The sequence below is a fragment of the Balaenoptera ricei genome, chromosome 19 (genome assembly GCF_028023285.1).
Source record: "Balaenoptera ricei isolate mBalRic1 chromosome 19, mBalRic1.hap2, whole genome shotgun sequence".
In the NCBI taxonomy this organism is placed as follows: Eukaryota; Metazoa; Chordata; class Mammalia; order Artiodactyla; family Balaenopteridae; genus Balaenoptera; species Balaenoptera ricei.
The window spans coordinates 21373390-21389946 of NC_082657.1; the positions used below are offsets into that span (position 1 = coordinate 21373390).

Consider the following 16557-nt stretch of genomic DNA (forward strand, 5'->3'; position numbering starts at 1 on the left):
TAAATGAAATTGAGCTTCTTGTGGGCCATCCAAGTGAAGCTGCCCAACAGGCAACAGGTCTGGGAGAGCAGAGTGCATATAGGAGTATTTGAGGACATGCAGAGTAAGAAGAGACGACTGTCAGTGATGTAAAGTACAGGGATCACCAACATTTAAGCATTAGATGAAGACACTAAGGAGACTAAGTAGGAATAGAGAAAGAGCCATAAAAAAGTAGAGTCACAAAAGTTCCTATGGTACAGAGAGTTTCAAGAGTTTACCAGGGAACAATAAAAGTTTCAAATAAAGCACAGAGGCCAAGTAAGGCCAGATCTGCGAAATGGTCCACTGAGTTTGGCAAGTGAAATATAATAAAAACTTTAGGTAGAGTAATTTCAATGAAAAGACAGAGGTAGCACCTAGTTTACAGTAGGTTGAAAAGCAAACAATTAGAAAGAGAGCAATTATCACACTGCATTAAGTTTTCTGTTAACATGTTTCCATACAAATTTTAAGTCCCTTGAGGGCAGAAAAGAAACCTTGTGTATCGCAGTATCTAGGACAGTGCCTGACACGTAACTCAGTTTTGTCTTTTTGTTCTTTGTGAAAAAGCACTCATTTTCAATAACTTTAATATTACTCGGTTCATAAAATCAGGAAATCAAAGGATAAGGAATAATGGCCAAATCCATACATTAAATGGGTTACTGTTTGCTATACTGTATTAGGATTTCTAGAACAAACGAGCAAACGAAAGAAAGAAAGGAAGGAGAAAAGAAAGTTTTTTTTTTTAACAAACACATTTAAGGTACTGTCCCCCAAAACATGTCATTATCTTAAGGTAGAGTAAGTAGGGAGTACCCTGAAATTAACCTAGAAAGAGATGAGCCCAACAACACAAGCGTCTCAAATCACATTTTAATAACCCTGGATTTCACTCTTAAGTACAGTGGGAAGCCACCAAAGGATTATAAGCAGTAGAAAGAGTGACAAAATTACATAATTCGATTTACATTGCCAGAAAAAGAGAGACAGCTCTGGAAAAAAGGTAGAAGGGGAGCAAGAGTGGAACCACCAGGACCAGCCTCCAAGTAAAACATGATAACTTGAAAATGGCTGTGGAGATCACAAGAAATAGCCAATTCAAGGAACTCAAAACACTGTTCTCTAGTTTTTGAACATCGAGTCCTCTTACCTCTTTTTATTTAATGCTGTAGACTAAATTGAAAGTTAGAACCAATTCTTCAAAAAGGTGATTATATATGGCTTATAAAGCTAAACCAGTTTACCTTCTGACCACTAAACCACCTTGAGGACTTCACCTGAAGTCACTTCACAAATGAGAAACATACGCACAGAGTGATTCACTGCAACATTATTAGTACTATCAAAAAACTGAAAACCACCAAAATGCCCATCAGTAAGATACCAGATGAATACCTGATAATATACCTGAGTACTATGCAACCACAAAATACGATGAGAAAGATCTCTGTGAACCAAAGACTCCCAGATGTATCATTTAATGAGAAAATCGAGGGGCAAATATAATATGCTACTTTTTGTATAAGAAGGTGGAGGGGGGATAAGAGAGCATATTTTAGTATTTATTTTTCAAGAAATACAGGAAGGATAAACTAGAAATTAATGTAAAGATTACCGATAGGGGAAGGTAGGAGCAGGGACGGGAATGAATTACCTCACCATACCTTTTGATATAGTTGTGATTTTTAACAATGCAAATGTTTTACAGACTCATAAAGTCAAACTGATAAAAAAGCAAACACTAAAATTCAATACAAACTGTATATCAAATCCAAGATATAACTGCACAGAAAAAAAAAATAATAATTCAAGTAACTTTTGAGATCATTACCTAACTGCATACTCCAAGGGGGTTAACTCTGCAAGAACAAATTGAACTGCAATGAAATCATGAACTTCACTCATAGGTTTGCTGTTGGCAGTGGTATCAATGTAGTAATTCTAAAACTATTTTGTGTATACTGTGGAATAAAGGAAACGAATAAATGTAGATGTTGTTGAGAACAAGGTTTCACTACAGAAAAAGGGAGATTCAAATACAGATGGGAGTAGTTGAAGAATTTTGTGGTAATGTATTTGAATGCAAAGTATCAGGATCCACTGAACCCAATTTTAGCTTTTAGTTTGTTTTTGAACAGTTCTAGCTATTTGAAAGGATTGATATTTCATGACTTCGATTCTCTGAGATACTGCAAAGAATAAAGAGAAAATTTACTTACTTTAAAAAAAGTCTAAAACTCATTCTATCTTGCAATTATATATGAGTACATTGAACCTCTTCATAAACCTAAGACACATTATAGGATCCTACTGATTATATATTTCCTGCATCTTGTTTCATCACCCTAATAATGATTTCATGATTACTCATCAATTTTCCCAAACTATGCTTAAAGAAAACTATATAACAAGTAATTGAGGAATCATGGAATCATCTAGAAGGAATATGCTATCAATAGTAAAAATCATTCTTCAGTTTTCTTACTGCATTGACCAAAGTACTGCATCATTTTTCAAAAAAGTGTAAAAGACTGAAGAAGACACCATCTTTGTAGTCTGGTTTTAGCTTTCAAACACAGTTGACAATTCAGAAATTTTCATTTTCTGTCCATAATGGGAAGGAGAAGAAAAGTGACAGAAAAAGACACTTCACAATTGTTAAACAAATTAAACTATGAATAAAAAAGATAGCAGCTCTCTTCACCAGCACTGTCCAATAGAATTTTCTTTGATGACAGAAATCTTCGAAGTCAACACTGTCCAATGCAATAGCCAATGGTCACAGGTGGCTATTGAGCACTTGAAATGTGGTTATTATGACTGAGAAACTTAATTTTTTAAATTTTACTTAATTAGAATTTTAAACTTAATAGCCACATGTAGTTAGTGGCCACCATTTTGGATAGCACAACTAGATACAGATGATGGTGAAAATATTAATATAAATTAAATCTTAGATTATGAGTCTTCAGACGACAATATCCTAGGTGAATTTTCTTAAAACTCAACAATCAATGAGTAATAAACAAAATTAACTCAAAGTTGATCAATGACCTAAAAATAAGAGCTAAAATCATAAAACTCTCAGAAGAAAACCTAGGTGTAAATCTTCATGAACTTGGATTTGGCAATGGGTTCCTACATATGATACCAAAAGCAGGAGCAAAAAAAGAAAAAATAGATATACTGGACTTCATCAAAATTAAAAAACTTGGAACTTCCCTGGTGGCACAGTGGTTAAGAATCTGCATGCCAATGCAGGAGACACAGGTTCAAGCCCTGGTCCAGGAAGATCCCACATGCCGTGGAGCAACTAAGCCTGTGTGCCACAACTACTGAGCCTACACTCTAGAGCCCGTGAGCCACAACTACTGAGCCCGTGTGCCACAACTACTGAAGCCCATGCACCTAGAACCCGTGCTCCGCAACAAGAGAAGCCACCGCAATGAGAAGCCCACGCACCACAACAAACAGTAGGCCCTGCTCGCAACAACGAGAAAGCCCACGCACAGCAATGAAGACCCAACGCAGCCAGAAAGTAAATAAATTAAAATAAAAATTAAAAATTAAAAAAAAAACTTTTGTACATCAAAGGACATTATCATTAAAGTGAAAAGATAGCATATAGTATGGGAGAAAATATTTGTAAATCATACATCTGAAAAGGGTTTAAATACCGAGAATAAATAAAGAACTACAACTCAACAACAAAAAGACAACGCAATTTAAAAGTAGGCAAAGGACTTAAATAGACATTTCTCCAAAGAAAATACAAAAATGGCCAATAAACACATGAAAAGGGACTTCCCTGGTGGTCCATTGGGTAAGACTCTGTGCTCCCAATGGAGGGGTCCGGAGTTCGATCCCTGGTCAGGGAACTAGATCCCGTATGCATGCCACAACTAAAGATCCCACATGCCCCATGAAGATCCCACGTACTGCAACTAAGACCCAGCACAGCCCAAAAAAATAAACAAAAAAAACACACATGAAAAGATGCTCAACATCCTTTTTCATTAGAGAAATACAAATCAAAATCACAATAGGTCAATGACGTTAACACCTATTAGGATAGCTCTATTCCAAAAAAAAAAAAAAGCAAAGTGTTGACAAGGACGTGGAGAAATTGGAAACCTCATACATTGCTGGTGGGAATGTAAAACTGTGCCAACACTGTGGAAAACAGTTTGGCAGTTCCTCAAAAAGTTAAACATAGTATTACCTTATGACTCAGCGTTTCCACTCCTGGGTATATATCCCGAAGAACTGAAAACAGGGACTATAACAGATAACTCGTACACCAACATTCATAGCCACATTATTCCAAGAGTAAAAAAGTGGAAACAATCCATGTGTTCATCAACAGTTGAATGGATAAACAAAATGTGGTATATGCATACAATGGAATATTATTCAGCCATAAAAAGGAGTAAAGTTGTAATACATGCCACAACACAGATGAACCTTGAAAACATTAAACCAGTCACAAAAGGACAAGTATTGTACGATTCTACATCTATGAAATATCTAGAATTGGCAAATTCATATAGAAAGAAAGTAGATTAGAGATTACCAGGGGCTCAAGGGAGGGGAGAATTGGGCACTAGGTCTCAGTTCCCCATCTGTGAAATCAGAAGTTGGACTAAAACACTGGTTAAGTTTAGTTTAGTTCCTTGGACTACTTCCCTGGCAGCTACTGAAAGTGGGTGCAAGGAACAGAGATACTCATCCCCCTCCCAGCCCCTCCACACACACAATTTCTCCCTCATTAAAGCAGAGTAACTTAGCTTTCATCTGTTTTACATATTGGGTTTTTGAATAAGGTTTTATTTTAATGAAGAAAGCTCTGTGCCTTAAAAAAAAAAAAAAAAAAAAAAAAAAAGTTTGACTACCAGTAGTTTCTATGATCTCTAAATCTAAATATTCTGAAGAATTTGGTTAATTTAGCTAATTGATACAAGTTACCCTCACTCCATCCTGTTAAAAGAGAAAAAAGTCTCAATAATTTGTTTCATTAGAAACAAAAAAAGATTTTACCAGTATTATGTATCTATATTTTGACAAGTAAGTGCAGTATAAAAAAGTTGACCCAAAAAGTTAAAAAAAAAGCAGTTAAAAATAAACAGCTTTACAAATTATTGTAGAAATAATACAAAAGAGGGTTACAATTCTCATTGAGGAAAAACCAAAACATGTCCAATGGTATAAAAGCTCTTCCCTTGCAAGAAACAGAAATAAAGCCTGAAGACCCAGTTTGGTTTCGCTGCTGAAAAATGTACAAAATAACTTAGAAAAACCAGTTGAGGTCAAACGTTGTGAGTCCACTACCTGTACCTGCCTACTCTTGATCTGGGGAAAATTGATAACCATAGAGCAAGGCAGAGCTGATGGTAGGACAGCCAAGAGTTCTCCATCTGGGAGTTCATCCTACATTAACCTTCAAGTAAAAGTGATGGCTGCATCACAGTGAATGTAATTAATCTCACTGAACACTACACTTAAAACTGGTTAAAATGGCAATTTTTATTTTATACATATTTTATCATAATAAATAAAGATTGCTGAAAAAAAAGATCTCTAAATTCTATTTTTTTCCACTCCTACAAGTTTTTAGGCTTCTTGAGGACAGAGATTAGGAAGGAAAACCCTGAAGCACTGGAAATGAGTTTTGAAAGCAGGAATTATGTAAATGGTTTATCTTTGTACCTCCCTAAGTTCTAGAACAGACCATGCCAACCAGGAAGAGAACTACATATATATATTTGAATATAGCAGATGTTGAATAAAGGGGGACTGACTTGAAGGAGGAGAAAAAAAGAATCAATAAATGAACAATATACTTCTAAGAACAAAAAAAAAAGTAGGGTACTCCCACCCACTTAGTCATTCAACAAGAAGAACTTCACCATGTAACAGTCTGCAACAAGAACTTGGACATTTTTCTAAAAAGACATATGGCAATATTCTTAAATCTCTTATGATCTTTGTGCACCAAACTTTACTTAATACAAAGAAGACTGCTGTGTTTAAATTCTTATTAAAATATCCAATAAAAATGGGTTTCACTATCCCTTATCCTTACTTCTGTACATTACTTGTAAAAATTACTTTAAAAAATAAAAAGTAAAAAGATCTCTTGGACCTAGATGGTAAATGGTGATGACTATTCTTCCTGGTATACTGAAGGTTAATACATTTCTTAGCACTGTCCACTGAAAGGGCCTTGATGCAATAATATCCCAGTGGCAATGAGCACAACTTGGGCCCAGATCTAGGTTTCTTAGCATTTCTCATTAAAAAGAACCAGGGCTCTTTGAAGAAATAGTCAATTTCAGAACTAAGACAAGAAAGCTACAAGGTAAGCCTGGGACACCTTGTGCCAGAAAAAAAGGTAATGACCAAAGGATAATGAGAAATGCCAAAAGGATGCAGGAGTCAGCTTGAAGGGGCTCCCACTGGCCAAATTTAGGACAATTCGAGCATCAAAAGGAAAAATGAAAAATTATAACACACTGAATTAAAAAACAAATAAAAAGGGTCTACACTAATACTAAGAGGGGGGAAAGGGCTCCTCTTTACAGAAAAATGCCAGTTATAAACATAGATGGTTAGAAAACCACTAATTTGCAAACACCGATATAATAATTGATTCAGGCAAGGATCATCCATGGTAAAGGGTTGTTGGGGAACAGGATATTTACAATGTCTTCAAGTATTTAATAAATACTTTTAAAGTTCTTATTCCTTACACAAGGGAACAGGTACCTAAGGTGAAGAGATATCGCAGGTACCATCTTAAACAAGTAATTAGCAACACCAATAATAGAATAAAGTAACACTGTATGTCTCCTGCTGTGATGCAATAGGAAGTCATCATCAACTATGTATTATTCTTGCCAAAAATGATTATTTAATTCTGTTTCTTCATGAGTACATTCATCAGACATCTCTAAATTGTGGGCATTCTATAAGTAAACTGTTGTAAACTCTTCAAAAATACCAATTTCATAAAGACAAAAGAATGTAGAGGGACTGTTTCAGATGAAAGGAAATTAAAGAGATAAGACGCTAAATGCAGCCTGTGATTGGATATTGGATTGAAAAATGTTATAAAGAACACTTTTAGAAAAACTGAGGAAATCTGAATATGCTAAATAATATTATTGCATGTTAATGTTCATTTCTTGGGTGAAAAAAAAGATATGATTATGTAGAAGAATGACCTTGCTCCAAAATGATATGTGGTTAAGTATTAGGACATGATAATATCTGCGATTTACTTTCAAATGGTTCTACAAGGAAAAAAAGAAAAGAAAATACAGAAAGAGAAAGAAAAGGCAAATGAGACAAAACAGGATTGATGACTCAAACTATTCTTTAAACTTTTCTGTTGTTTTACAATTTTTGAAAATAAAAAGCTACTTTAAAAAAAGAAAAAGAAAAAGAAAGAAAAACTGCCTTTGGACAGACTAAAAAGATCTAGACTCACTAATCTGGAGATGAAGGCAAGAATGATACAAGCTAAAAGATTTTAAAACCCAACCTGACAACATTCGGAGAACAAAATCAAACAGTTATGATCACAGCTTAGACCCCGTGCACCTTCTTCTCCCTTTCCCCATCAGTGTTTTGGAACTATTCTTGTCTTATACTCCAATCTGGAGAGGCCTAACACAATGAATATGGATCTTCTCCCCTTGAAATACTATATTAGAATGTTTACTAATAAAAGACTAAAACCAAAGTTGTTTCTTCTCATGGCACATGACTGGCATGATAATAATCACTAACAACAACCAAAACAAACTGTTTTAAAATAAAATATAACTCACAAGTTATGAGTTCTGAAAACCCATTTAGCTACAAAATGTATCTTTGGTTGTAAGCAAATATTCTTACAACTCTGCCTTTCTTAAAAATGATAAAAGAAAAGAACTACATTAGAAAGATCAAAAACACATTCTTCAATAAACTACTTATAACTACTCAATTTAGAAAAAGCATTTTATTTTACAAAAAAAATGCAAATAGCCAATAAATACTTGAAAAGGTTATCAACCTCATTCATTAGTCATTACTAGAATGGCTAACAAATATGAAAAGGACAGACAGTACCAAGTGGTGATGAGGAGGTGGAATAGCTGGAACTTTCACCACTGCTGATAGGAATGTAAATTGGCATAAGCACTTTGAAAAACAAGCATTATAAGCAAAATTGAAGACACAAATACTCCATAAGAAAGTTCAGGGCAAAAACTAGAAACAACCTAAATTGTTCACCTGAAAAATTAAGAGAGTTAATGGAGACTCTAACATCAAATTTGTAAACATCTATCACAATGCCTGGCACACAAAAAAATTTATTCTATACAATGCAATCCCATAATCCCGTCATTCCTCCCTTCATGCATGACAAATGGATTCTTGTCATTTAAGATTAGTATGATTCTCAAAACACATTCCAATGGTTTCTCATCTCACAAAAATAAAAACCAAAATCTTTAACAATGATCTAGTACAGTTCCTTACCTATCACAAACCCTCTGTCATTTTAAATATGCCTATTCCATATCTTTACCACTAGAATGTGATCCCTGTGAAAACAAAGACTTTATTTTGTTCACTACTGCATCCTCAGCAGAGGAAGAAGGCATTAAGTAGGTACAATCTGGCAGGTAGCAGGTACTCAATAAATATCTGCTGAAAAATTATATGCTTGGATTCTGGACTTGGAAAGAAGAACAATACCTGTGGTATGGAGTACATGACTGACTGTTTCCTAAACTATGTGCAGTTTATCTAAGAAATATGCAAACCAAAGTTAAATTAGCTGTTCTGCTTTACAAAAATTTGAAATATTTACTCTTAATGCATTTAATTCCCCAGGTTCTATATCAAGAAAGTATAAGTTATTCCAAAATTCCAAATTACATGAGCCACTCAGTTATAATTATAATAAACTAAATAATATTATCCTCATGAATTTTCCAAAGTTACCATTATCCTGCAAATAAACCTAGGAAAACAATACTATATACCACTTTTTCCACAATACTATATAGCAGAATCTCAATAATTCTGTTAAAGATAATAGTATCTGGAGATATAAAACACGGATAGAAACATCACCTTAGCCAAGAAACCAGTATTTCAATAATGTAATTCAAAGACAGAACCAGATTTAACAAGATCTTAGTATGAGGAAACTTCCCTAGAACAGCCCAAGACACTCCACTGCAGTCCTAGGTTTAACTTTTACGGCATAGATCAGTCCAGAGAGGCTTCTAAGTAGATTCCATTTTTTCCACCAAATACTTTACTCCTATTGGCAAAAACAGATTTAGTTAAAAGAAAAGAGGGGGAAAAAAAGATGATCCAAGTTCCCTCTTGCCCCTGTATCTTTGGATAGAATTAACAGTAAACAACATCTCCAAGGAAAAGAGAAAAGGAAACCACTCGGGGAACAGATATCTGAATAAATTGTACCCATCCGCTCTGGAATAAGAAACAAACCTGCCTAACTGGTGTTCAAACCAGCCAAAAGCCATTTGTCAGGAGCAGAAAATATTTAGCAATTAAAGATACAACATCCCATTTTTCATTAAAATTAATTAGGTTTTATCAATAGCCTTTCTTGAAAAAAAAAAAAAATCCCATTCAATTCACTCACTTTTAGGTAAAATAAGAAATGAAATTGTGTGCTTTTAAAACATTTAGTGGTGCATTTTCCTATATAAACTGTGTGAATATTTATATACGTATAAACATAACTAACCACACCACACAGTGTTCTACAATTTTTAATGACTGCATAAAATCTCCTCATACCAATCCCCTTATGTTGAATTTTTAGCTTTTTCATTATTACAAACAAACCTGCAGGGAAACTTTCTGTACATGTCTTTTTGCTAGATTAAAAAAAAAAAAGAAATAAACAGAAGTTTTAACCAAAAAATATTTTTTTGAAAATGTCAGCATTAATGCCAAAAATGAGAACAATATTCAAATATTTGATCCTGTCCATTTACTACAGATGTTGTCATTTACTGAAGTTGTGGATCTTTCATGCCCCCCTCCTTTGTCTTTTTCCTTAGGTTACTAATTTTTTTTCCTTGTTATTCAGTGCTCCAAAGGATAAACAAGGAAAAAACAGAGAGAGGAACCAAGATAAAACGTGTTATACTCCTTATCTGAATTAAAAAGCAAAAAATTGATGAGCAACATTTAAACCACTTTACCTAGCAGCCATTCTTAAGGTTCCCAGAGAAAATAATGCCCTGAAACTAAGGTATCCATTGCATATAAAGAATTCACTTCTCTCCTCTGCATCTAGAGCCTACTAGCTAGCTACCATCCCAGGGAAAACTGAAAAAATAGTCATTCAAATAATTTTCGTCAGGATTTAATTCTCTCACAGAACCCTGGTAGGGAAAGGCAAGTCCTAAAACACATTTAATTACACTTATATAAAGAAATACTAACTGCTATACTATAAAACTCCTATGACAATTTTTCCTTTTCCTTCCAAGAATGTCCCAACACTTCCACTTACTAAAGTTCACTGTACTCCTACAGCTGCTGCGTTGGTTTTAAAGCCTAAAGTCCCTCACAAAATTTGACTGATTTATTTACTTATTTATTTACTGACTATTTACTAGATAAAGTTTTCCTATACTGAACTATAATTAAAGGATAGCTATCTAACCAGTTTATTTTGTGGCCTCATGGGTCTCTCCTGTCCACTGAAGCAGATCCGTTAAAATACAGTCTAGTCCATTTACTGAGGGACTTTATCATGAACTGGGAATGATTTTACATACCCATGACAGACATACACATGCTTATTTTATGTGCCAAAATAACATTAACACAGCACAGAGAAGTAATTTGGTACCATACTCGATGTCTACTGAAAACTGTCATCCAGGTTCCCACAGGACTGTAACTGAGAAGGCAGTTTTCAAATGCAACTGGATACCATACCAGAAAGCTGTTCAGAGCACCCCCAAACCGTATCCTTTGTATTTCAGACACACTAACATCAGAATAAAACCAAGGATTTCTCTTTTTAACATGCCAAACAGGAGAAAACATATCAAGTCAGCAGTATGCAAACATCGTACTATGAAGGAGGAGTTAATTCCTCTACAGAAAGAAAGACAATGGGAACACCATCTTCTGAGGGTCTGTTTCACATTTTCTAAGACTAAAAAATGTAAATAGTTTTTGCCAAAAATTAACAAATTGGTTTCATGAAGGGCTGTTTTTTCTTCTTTCTTTATTCTTCTCTTAAAGAAAAAAACAAAACACATTGTCTTACAATTTAAACGCACTGAACCTGAATTTTTAAACCCCCAACTTGAAGAAAGCCAAGTTCAAAACCCAACCATTGTATATGGTATTAGAAAAAAAAACGGCTCTCAGAAAGGGAAATCCAACGCACAAAATAATTTAGAACAACCAGAACAAAGTAGGAAAGGTTCCCACAATTCATCCTGACAGGTTATTTCCAAGCAAACCAGGATTTAAGTTCTATAAAAAGTCCCTTATCTAGCTAAACTGGGTATGTTTGTATACCTATGTAAGTAGTCATTTTTATACAGAAATGCTCAAGAAAAAAAGTTAGGAATTCCCAGTGTTTATAGTTTTTAAACAACTTCCTAACCTTTATAACCATGATACTCTCAATATGACACATTTTAAGTAAATGAAACGTTGCCTTTCAAAATAAGAATTTCAAAGATAGTGAGAAACAAATGATACACAATCCAAAGGGAAAAAAATCTCAGATTAAACAATAACACTGTATTTCTTAGATTGGTATACTTGTTCATATACAATCCCATTAGGAAATACAAAACTTTCCTTCCTCTTTACTGGTAGATTGAAGCTCATTTATATAATTGAAGTTAAAATTTAATAAAACAGCATTCTATCATGACAAATACTAAACCAAAGCTGAAACTGCACATGAAGTGTTAGCATTACAAACCTAGTAAAACTTTTAAGTGCAATCAGATAAAGAGCAACAAAGACTATACATTTTACCAACGATGAGGTAACAAGCTAAAAAAAAAAAAATAAGGTGAACTATTCATTCACAGCCTGTCCTTCACCGAGAATATTCCCACGCACTGCTGTACGCATTAAGATTAAAAACTCACTTTCATACACAAGTTAAACAGATTATCGCATCTCTTTTCCCCAACCCTCCCCTCCCTTCGAAGGTCAAAGTGCTCCAGACAAGACAACGAAAGCACGTGACAAAAGTTTCCCCAACACGCTTTCCAGGCCTGGAGGCTATGCTCCTCCCCCGTTCGGGGTCCTGGGTGAGCTAGGCCGGGACCAAAGGGCTGCGGCCCACCGAGGGCAGGACGGGGTCGGCCAGGGCGAGCGGGGGTCAGCCCCCAGCCCCGTGGAGGGGGAACGGGGCGCCGAGGACGCGCCTGGGCGAGGGCGCCTCCCGAGACCGCCGGCGGAAGCGCGGGACGGAGCGCGGCCTGTTACCTTTTCCTGCTCCTCGCGGAGCCGCGCCACCTCTGGGGCGCACAGCGGCGCCGCGGCCGAAGCTGAGGCCGAGGCGTGGGGCCCGGGGTCGGACGGGGCCTCCATGGCGGGGCGCCGGGGCCTCAGCGGGGCGAACGAGTCCTAAACAAGTGTTTATGAAGGCGGCGTGGCCGGCGGCTGCCCAGCGCCCGCGTGCTCGCCCTCATGCACTGCGCGCCCCGCGCTGAGGAGGCCGCGCCCCACTTCTCTGCTACCGCGGCGGCAGCTGCTCGCGTCCGGGCTGCCCGCGGCCGCATCTCACACGCGCATGCCGCCCGCCGCCGCCGGCGCCCCCGCCGCCGCGGGCTCGGAGCAACAGGCCAGCCGTTAAAGGCGAGAAGCCCCGATCCGGTGGCTGGGCCGAGTCAGACGTCCTGTGGCGGCCGCTCCTCCTCCGCACCTCCCCCGTAGGCCCCGCCCCTCGCCCCGCCCAGCGCGGCACGCTGGGAAGCGCACGCAGCCTCCGCCCTTCGTCACGCCCCCGGTGATCGCGTGGCGCAGGAGCGGCGCGGCGGCGGCTGGCGTATCCGGAGGCTAAGCTGCACTGTAGCCCTTTGGAAACTTTCATTCTAGGGAAGATCGACGCTCAATTCACGGAGATGAGCCCTGTCTTAGCCTTGTGTCCCCCTAATGCCCCCAGTCGTTGAGCGCTGCATCTGGCGGTAGGAGCTTAATTCGTGCACTAGTGCTGGTTCATAAGCATATTTAATTTTAGCAAAGTCAACTCTTCCCTGTGCCTGTTTAATGAATTAAAATATGCGATTAAGTTTTGTATGTGTTAATTACTGCACACACAATTTTTCCTTATGTAAAGGTATTGTGCTTTAATTAACATATTGCTATGTATGGGCTATTTAAGAGACTTTTCAAGGATAACGTTGCCCATACTTTTCCTCTTATTTCAAAACTCCTGTGACCTCTCTCTCCTACAGCCTCTGTATACAGTAGGCACCCAATTAATGCTTAATGAATGGAATTGGCCTTGCCCTAACAATCATCTCTGCTCCAATACCTAACAGTGGGTTGGGTCCTGTTCCTTCAGCATTGTGCAAATGGCAATGGGCTGGGAGGTAGCTGCAGTTCTCACCCTGGTGTGCCTGCTTGCTAGATTTCTCTTCCCTTCTGGCCAGCTCCCCAGTCCAGATACACCCTTTTTACATTTGCTTCAAAGAAAGAAGTGAGGAAAATTTGGGCAAATGGTAAATGTTAATTGCTCTCTTTTCCTCACTACATATCCAACCTCTGAAACAGGCAGTCTCTGACTGCTCTAGCACCACACCATCTGTGTATCCTCAGCTACTTCAGTAGCTTCTTCTCTGGTCTCCCTGCTCTCACTTTCGCCCCCTGTAATGGACATTGGCAGCTGCCCACCCTATTTCCCCTCATTCAGATGTTCAAACCTAACCCACTTAGCTCTTGTGCCTGTGGGAAGCTGACCCACCTGCGGCTCTAGTAGAAGGGTAAGTGCATTTATCTTCTAAGTAGTTGGTTCTATGTGCTGTCTACAAGAGACTCACTTTAGATTGAAAGACACAAAAGGGTTGAAAGTAAAAGGATGGTGCTGTGGGCTGAATTATTTCCCATTTGAAATTACCATGTGGAAGTCCTAACACCCAGTACCACAGAATGTGACTGTGCTTGGAGATAGGGCTTTAAATGTGATTAAGTTAAAATGAGGCCATTAGCGTGGGCCCTAATCCAATCTGGCTGGTGTCTTTATAAGAAGAGGAAATTTGGAGACACAAAGAAAAGTCAGGGGCATACATGCACAGAGGGATAATCACATGAAGAGTCAGCAAAAGGGCCTCCAACTGCAAGCCAAGGAGAGAGGCCTCAGAGTTAGCCAACCCCTTCACACCTTGATCCTGGACTTCCATCCTCCAGAACTGTGAGAAAATAAATTTCTGCTGTTTAAGCCACCCGGTCTGTGGTATTTTGTTATGGTAGCCCTAGCAAACTAATACATCAATAACCTAACTGTATACTTTAAGGAACTAGAAAGAGAAAAACAAACAAAACCCAAAGCTAGCAGAAGAAAGAGCAAAGATTAGACTAGTGAGAAACAGAGAATAGTAAAACAACAGAGAAAATCGATGACAGCAAAGGTGGTTCTTTGGAAAGATGAATAAAATTGACAACCTTTCCTAGATTAACTAAGAAAAAGAGAGAAGACTCCAATTACTAAAATTAGAAATAAAAGTGGGACAAAATTCCAATTTTACAGAAATAAACAGGATTATAGGAGAGTACAATAAACAATTGTATAACCTAGATGAAATGGACAAATTCCTAGAAAAACAAAAACTAACAAAACTGACTCAAGAAGAAATAGAAAACTATGAAAGCCCATTAACAAGTAAGGAGAATGAATCAGTAATCAAAATCCTCCCAACAAAGAAAAATCCAGATGGCTTCAAAGGTGGATTTAAAACATTTAAAGAAGAATTAACACCAATTCTTCTCAAACTCTTCCAAAAAACTGAAGAAGAGGGAACACATTCTGTGAGCTCAGCAAGACAAAGACACCAAAAGAAAAGAAAACTACAGACCATGTCCCTTATTAATATAAATGCAAAACCTCTCAATGAATACTAACACACTGAATACTGAATTCAGGAGCATGTTAAAAGGATTATACACCACGATCATGTGGAATTTATCCCAGGAACACAAAGGTAGTTCACCATACGAAAATCAATGAAGATAATACACCACATTAATAGAAGGAAGGGGAAAAAACTGCATGCTAATCTCAATTGATGCAGAAAAAAGCACTTGACAAAATCCAACATCCCTTTATGATAAAAACACTCAATAAACTAGGAATAGAAAGAAGCCTCCTCAACATTATAAAGGCCATACATGAAAAACCTATATCTAACATACTCAAGGGGGAAAGACTGAAAGTTTTTCCTCTGAGATCAGGAATAAGATAAGGATATCTGCTTTTACCACTTTTATTCAACATAGTACTGGAAGTTCTAATCAAAGAAATTAGACAAGATAAGGAAATGAAATGAAGCCAAACTGGGAAAAGATGTAAAATTATCTCTATTGGTAGATGATATGATCTTATATGTAGAAAACTGTAAAGAATCCACAAGAAAAAAAAAAACATGTTAGAGTAATAAACTCAAAAAAGTTGCAGAATGCAAAATCAACCGACAAAAATCAGTTACATTTACATACACTAGCATAAAAAAGAATAAAATATTTCATAATGAATTTAAGCAAGGAGGCATAAGAATTGTGCACTGAAAACTATAAAACGTTGTCAAAAGAAATTAAATAAAACACAAATAAATGGGAAGACATCTATTTTCATGGGTTGGAAGACTTAATATTGTTAAGATGAGAACTATTGTGGACTGAATGTGTGTTTCCCCAAAATTTGTATGTTGAATCCTTGACCTTCAGTGTACTGTATTTGGGATAGGTCCTTTATGGAGGTAATTAAGGTTAAATGAGGTCATAAAAGTGAGTCCCTGATCCAATAGGATTAGTATCCTTTTAAAAAGAGAGAGCTCACTCTCTCCACACACATACACTGAGGAAAGGCCACTGGGGGACATAATGAGAAGGCAGCCATCTACAAGCCAAAAGGAGAGCTCTCACTGAAAACTGAATTTGCTGTCGCCTTGATCCTGGACTTCTACCCTCCTGAACTATGAGAAAATAAATTTCTCTTGTTGTATTTTGCTATAGCAACCCAAGCAAATTAATACAACAATGCTCCTCAAAGGAACTGACAGATTCAAAACAATCTTTATGAAATCTCAATGCCATTTTTTGCAGAAGTACAAAAACCCAGCCTAACTCTCATGGAATTGCAATAGATTCTGAATAGCCAAAACAATCTTGAAAAAGATAAAGTTGGGAAAAGTCTCATACTTGCTGATTTCAAAACTTACTAAAAAGCTACAGTAATCAAAACACTGTGTGACTAGCATAAGGATAAACATATAGACCAATGGAATTTAATTGAAA

The 16557-nt window shown here is 37.2% G+C and overlaps 1 protein-coding gene across 1 annotated transcript in view; it reads right to left on the minus strand.

The window, feature by feature from the left end:
• URI1 (URI1 prefoldin like chaperone) overlaps positions 1–12972 on the minus strand; it is a 64217-nt gene extending 51245 nt beyond the window's left edge. The window contains exon 1 of the mRNA XM_059905027.1: positions 12532–12972. Within this exon, the coding sequence (XP_059761010.1) occupies positions 12532–12636 (105 nt within the window). The 5' untranslated portion in view covers positions 12637–12972. The remainder of the gene's footprint in view (positions 1–12531) is intronic.
• Between the last annotated feature and the right edge of the window lie 3585 nt (positions 12973–16557).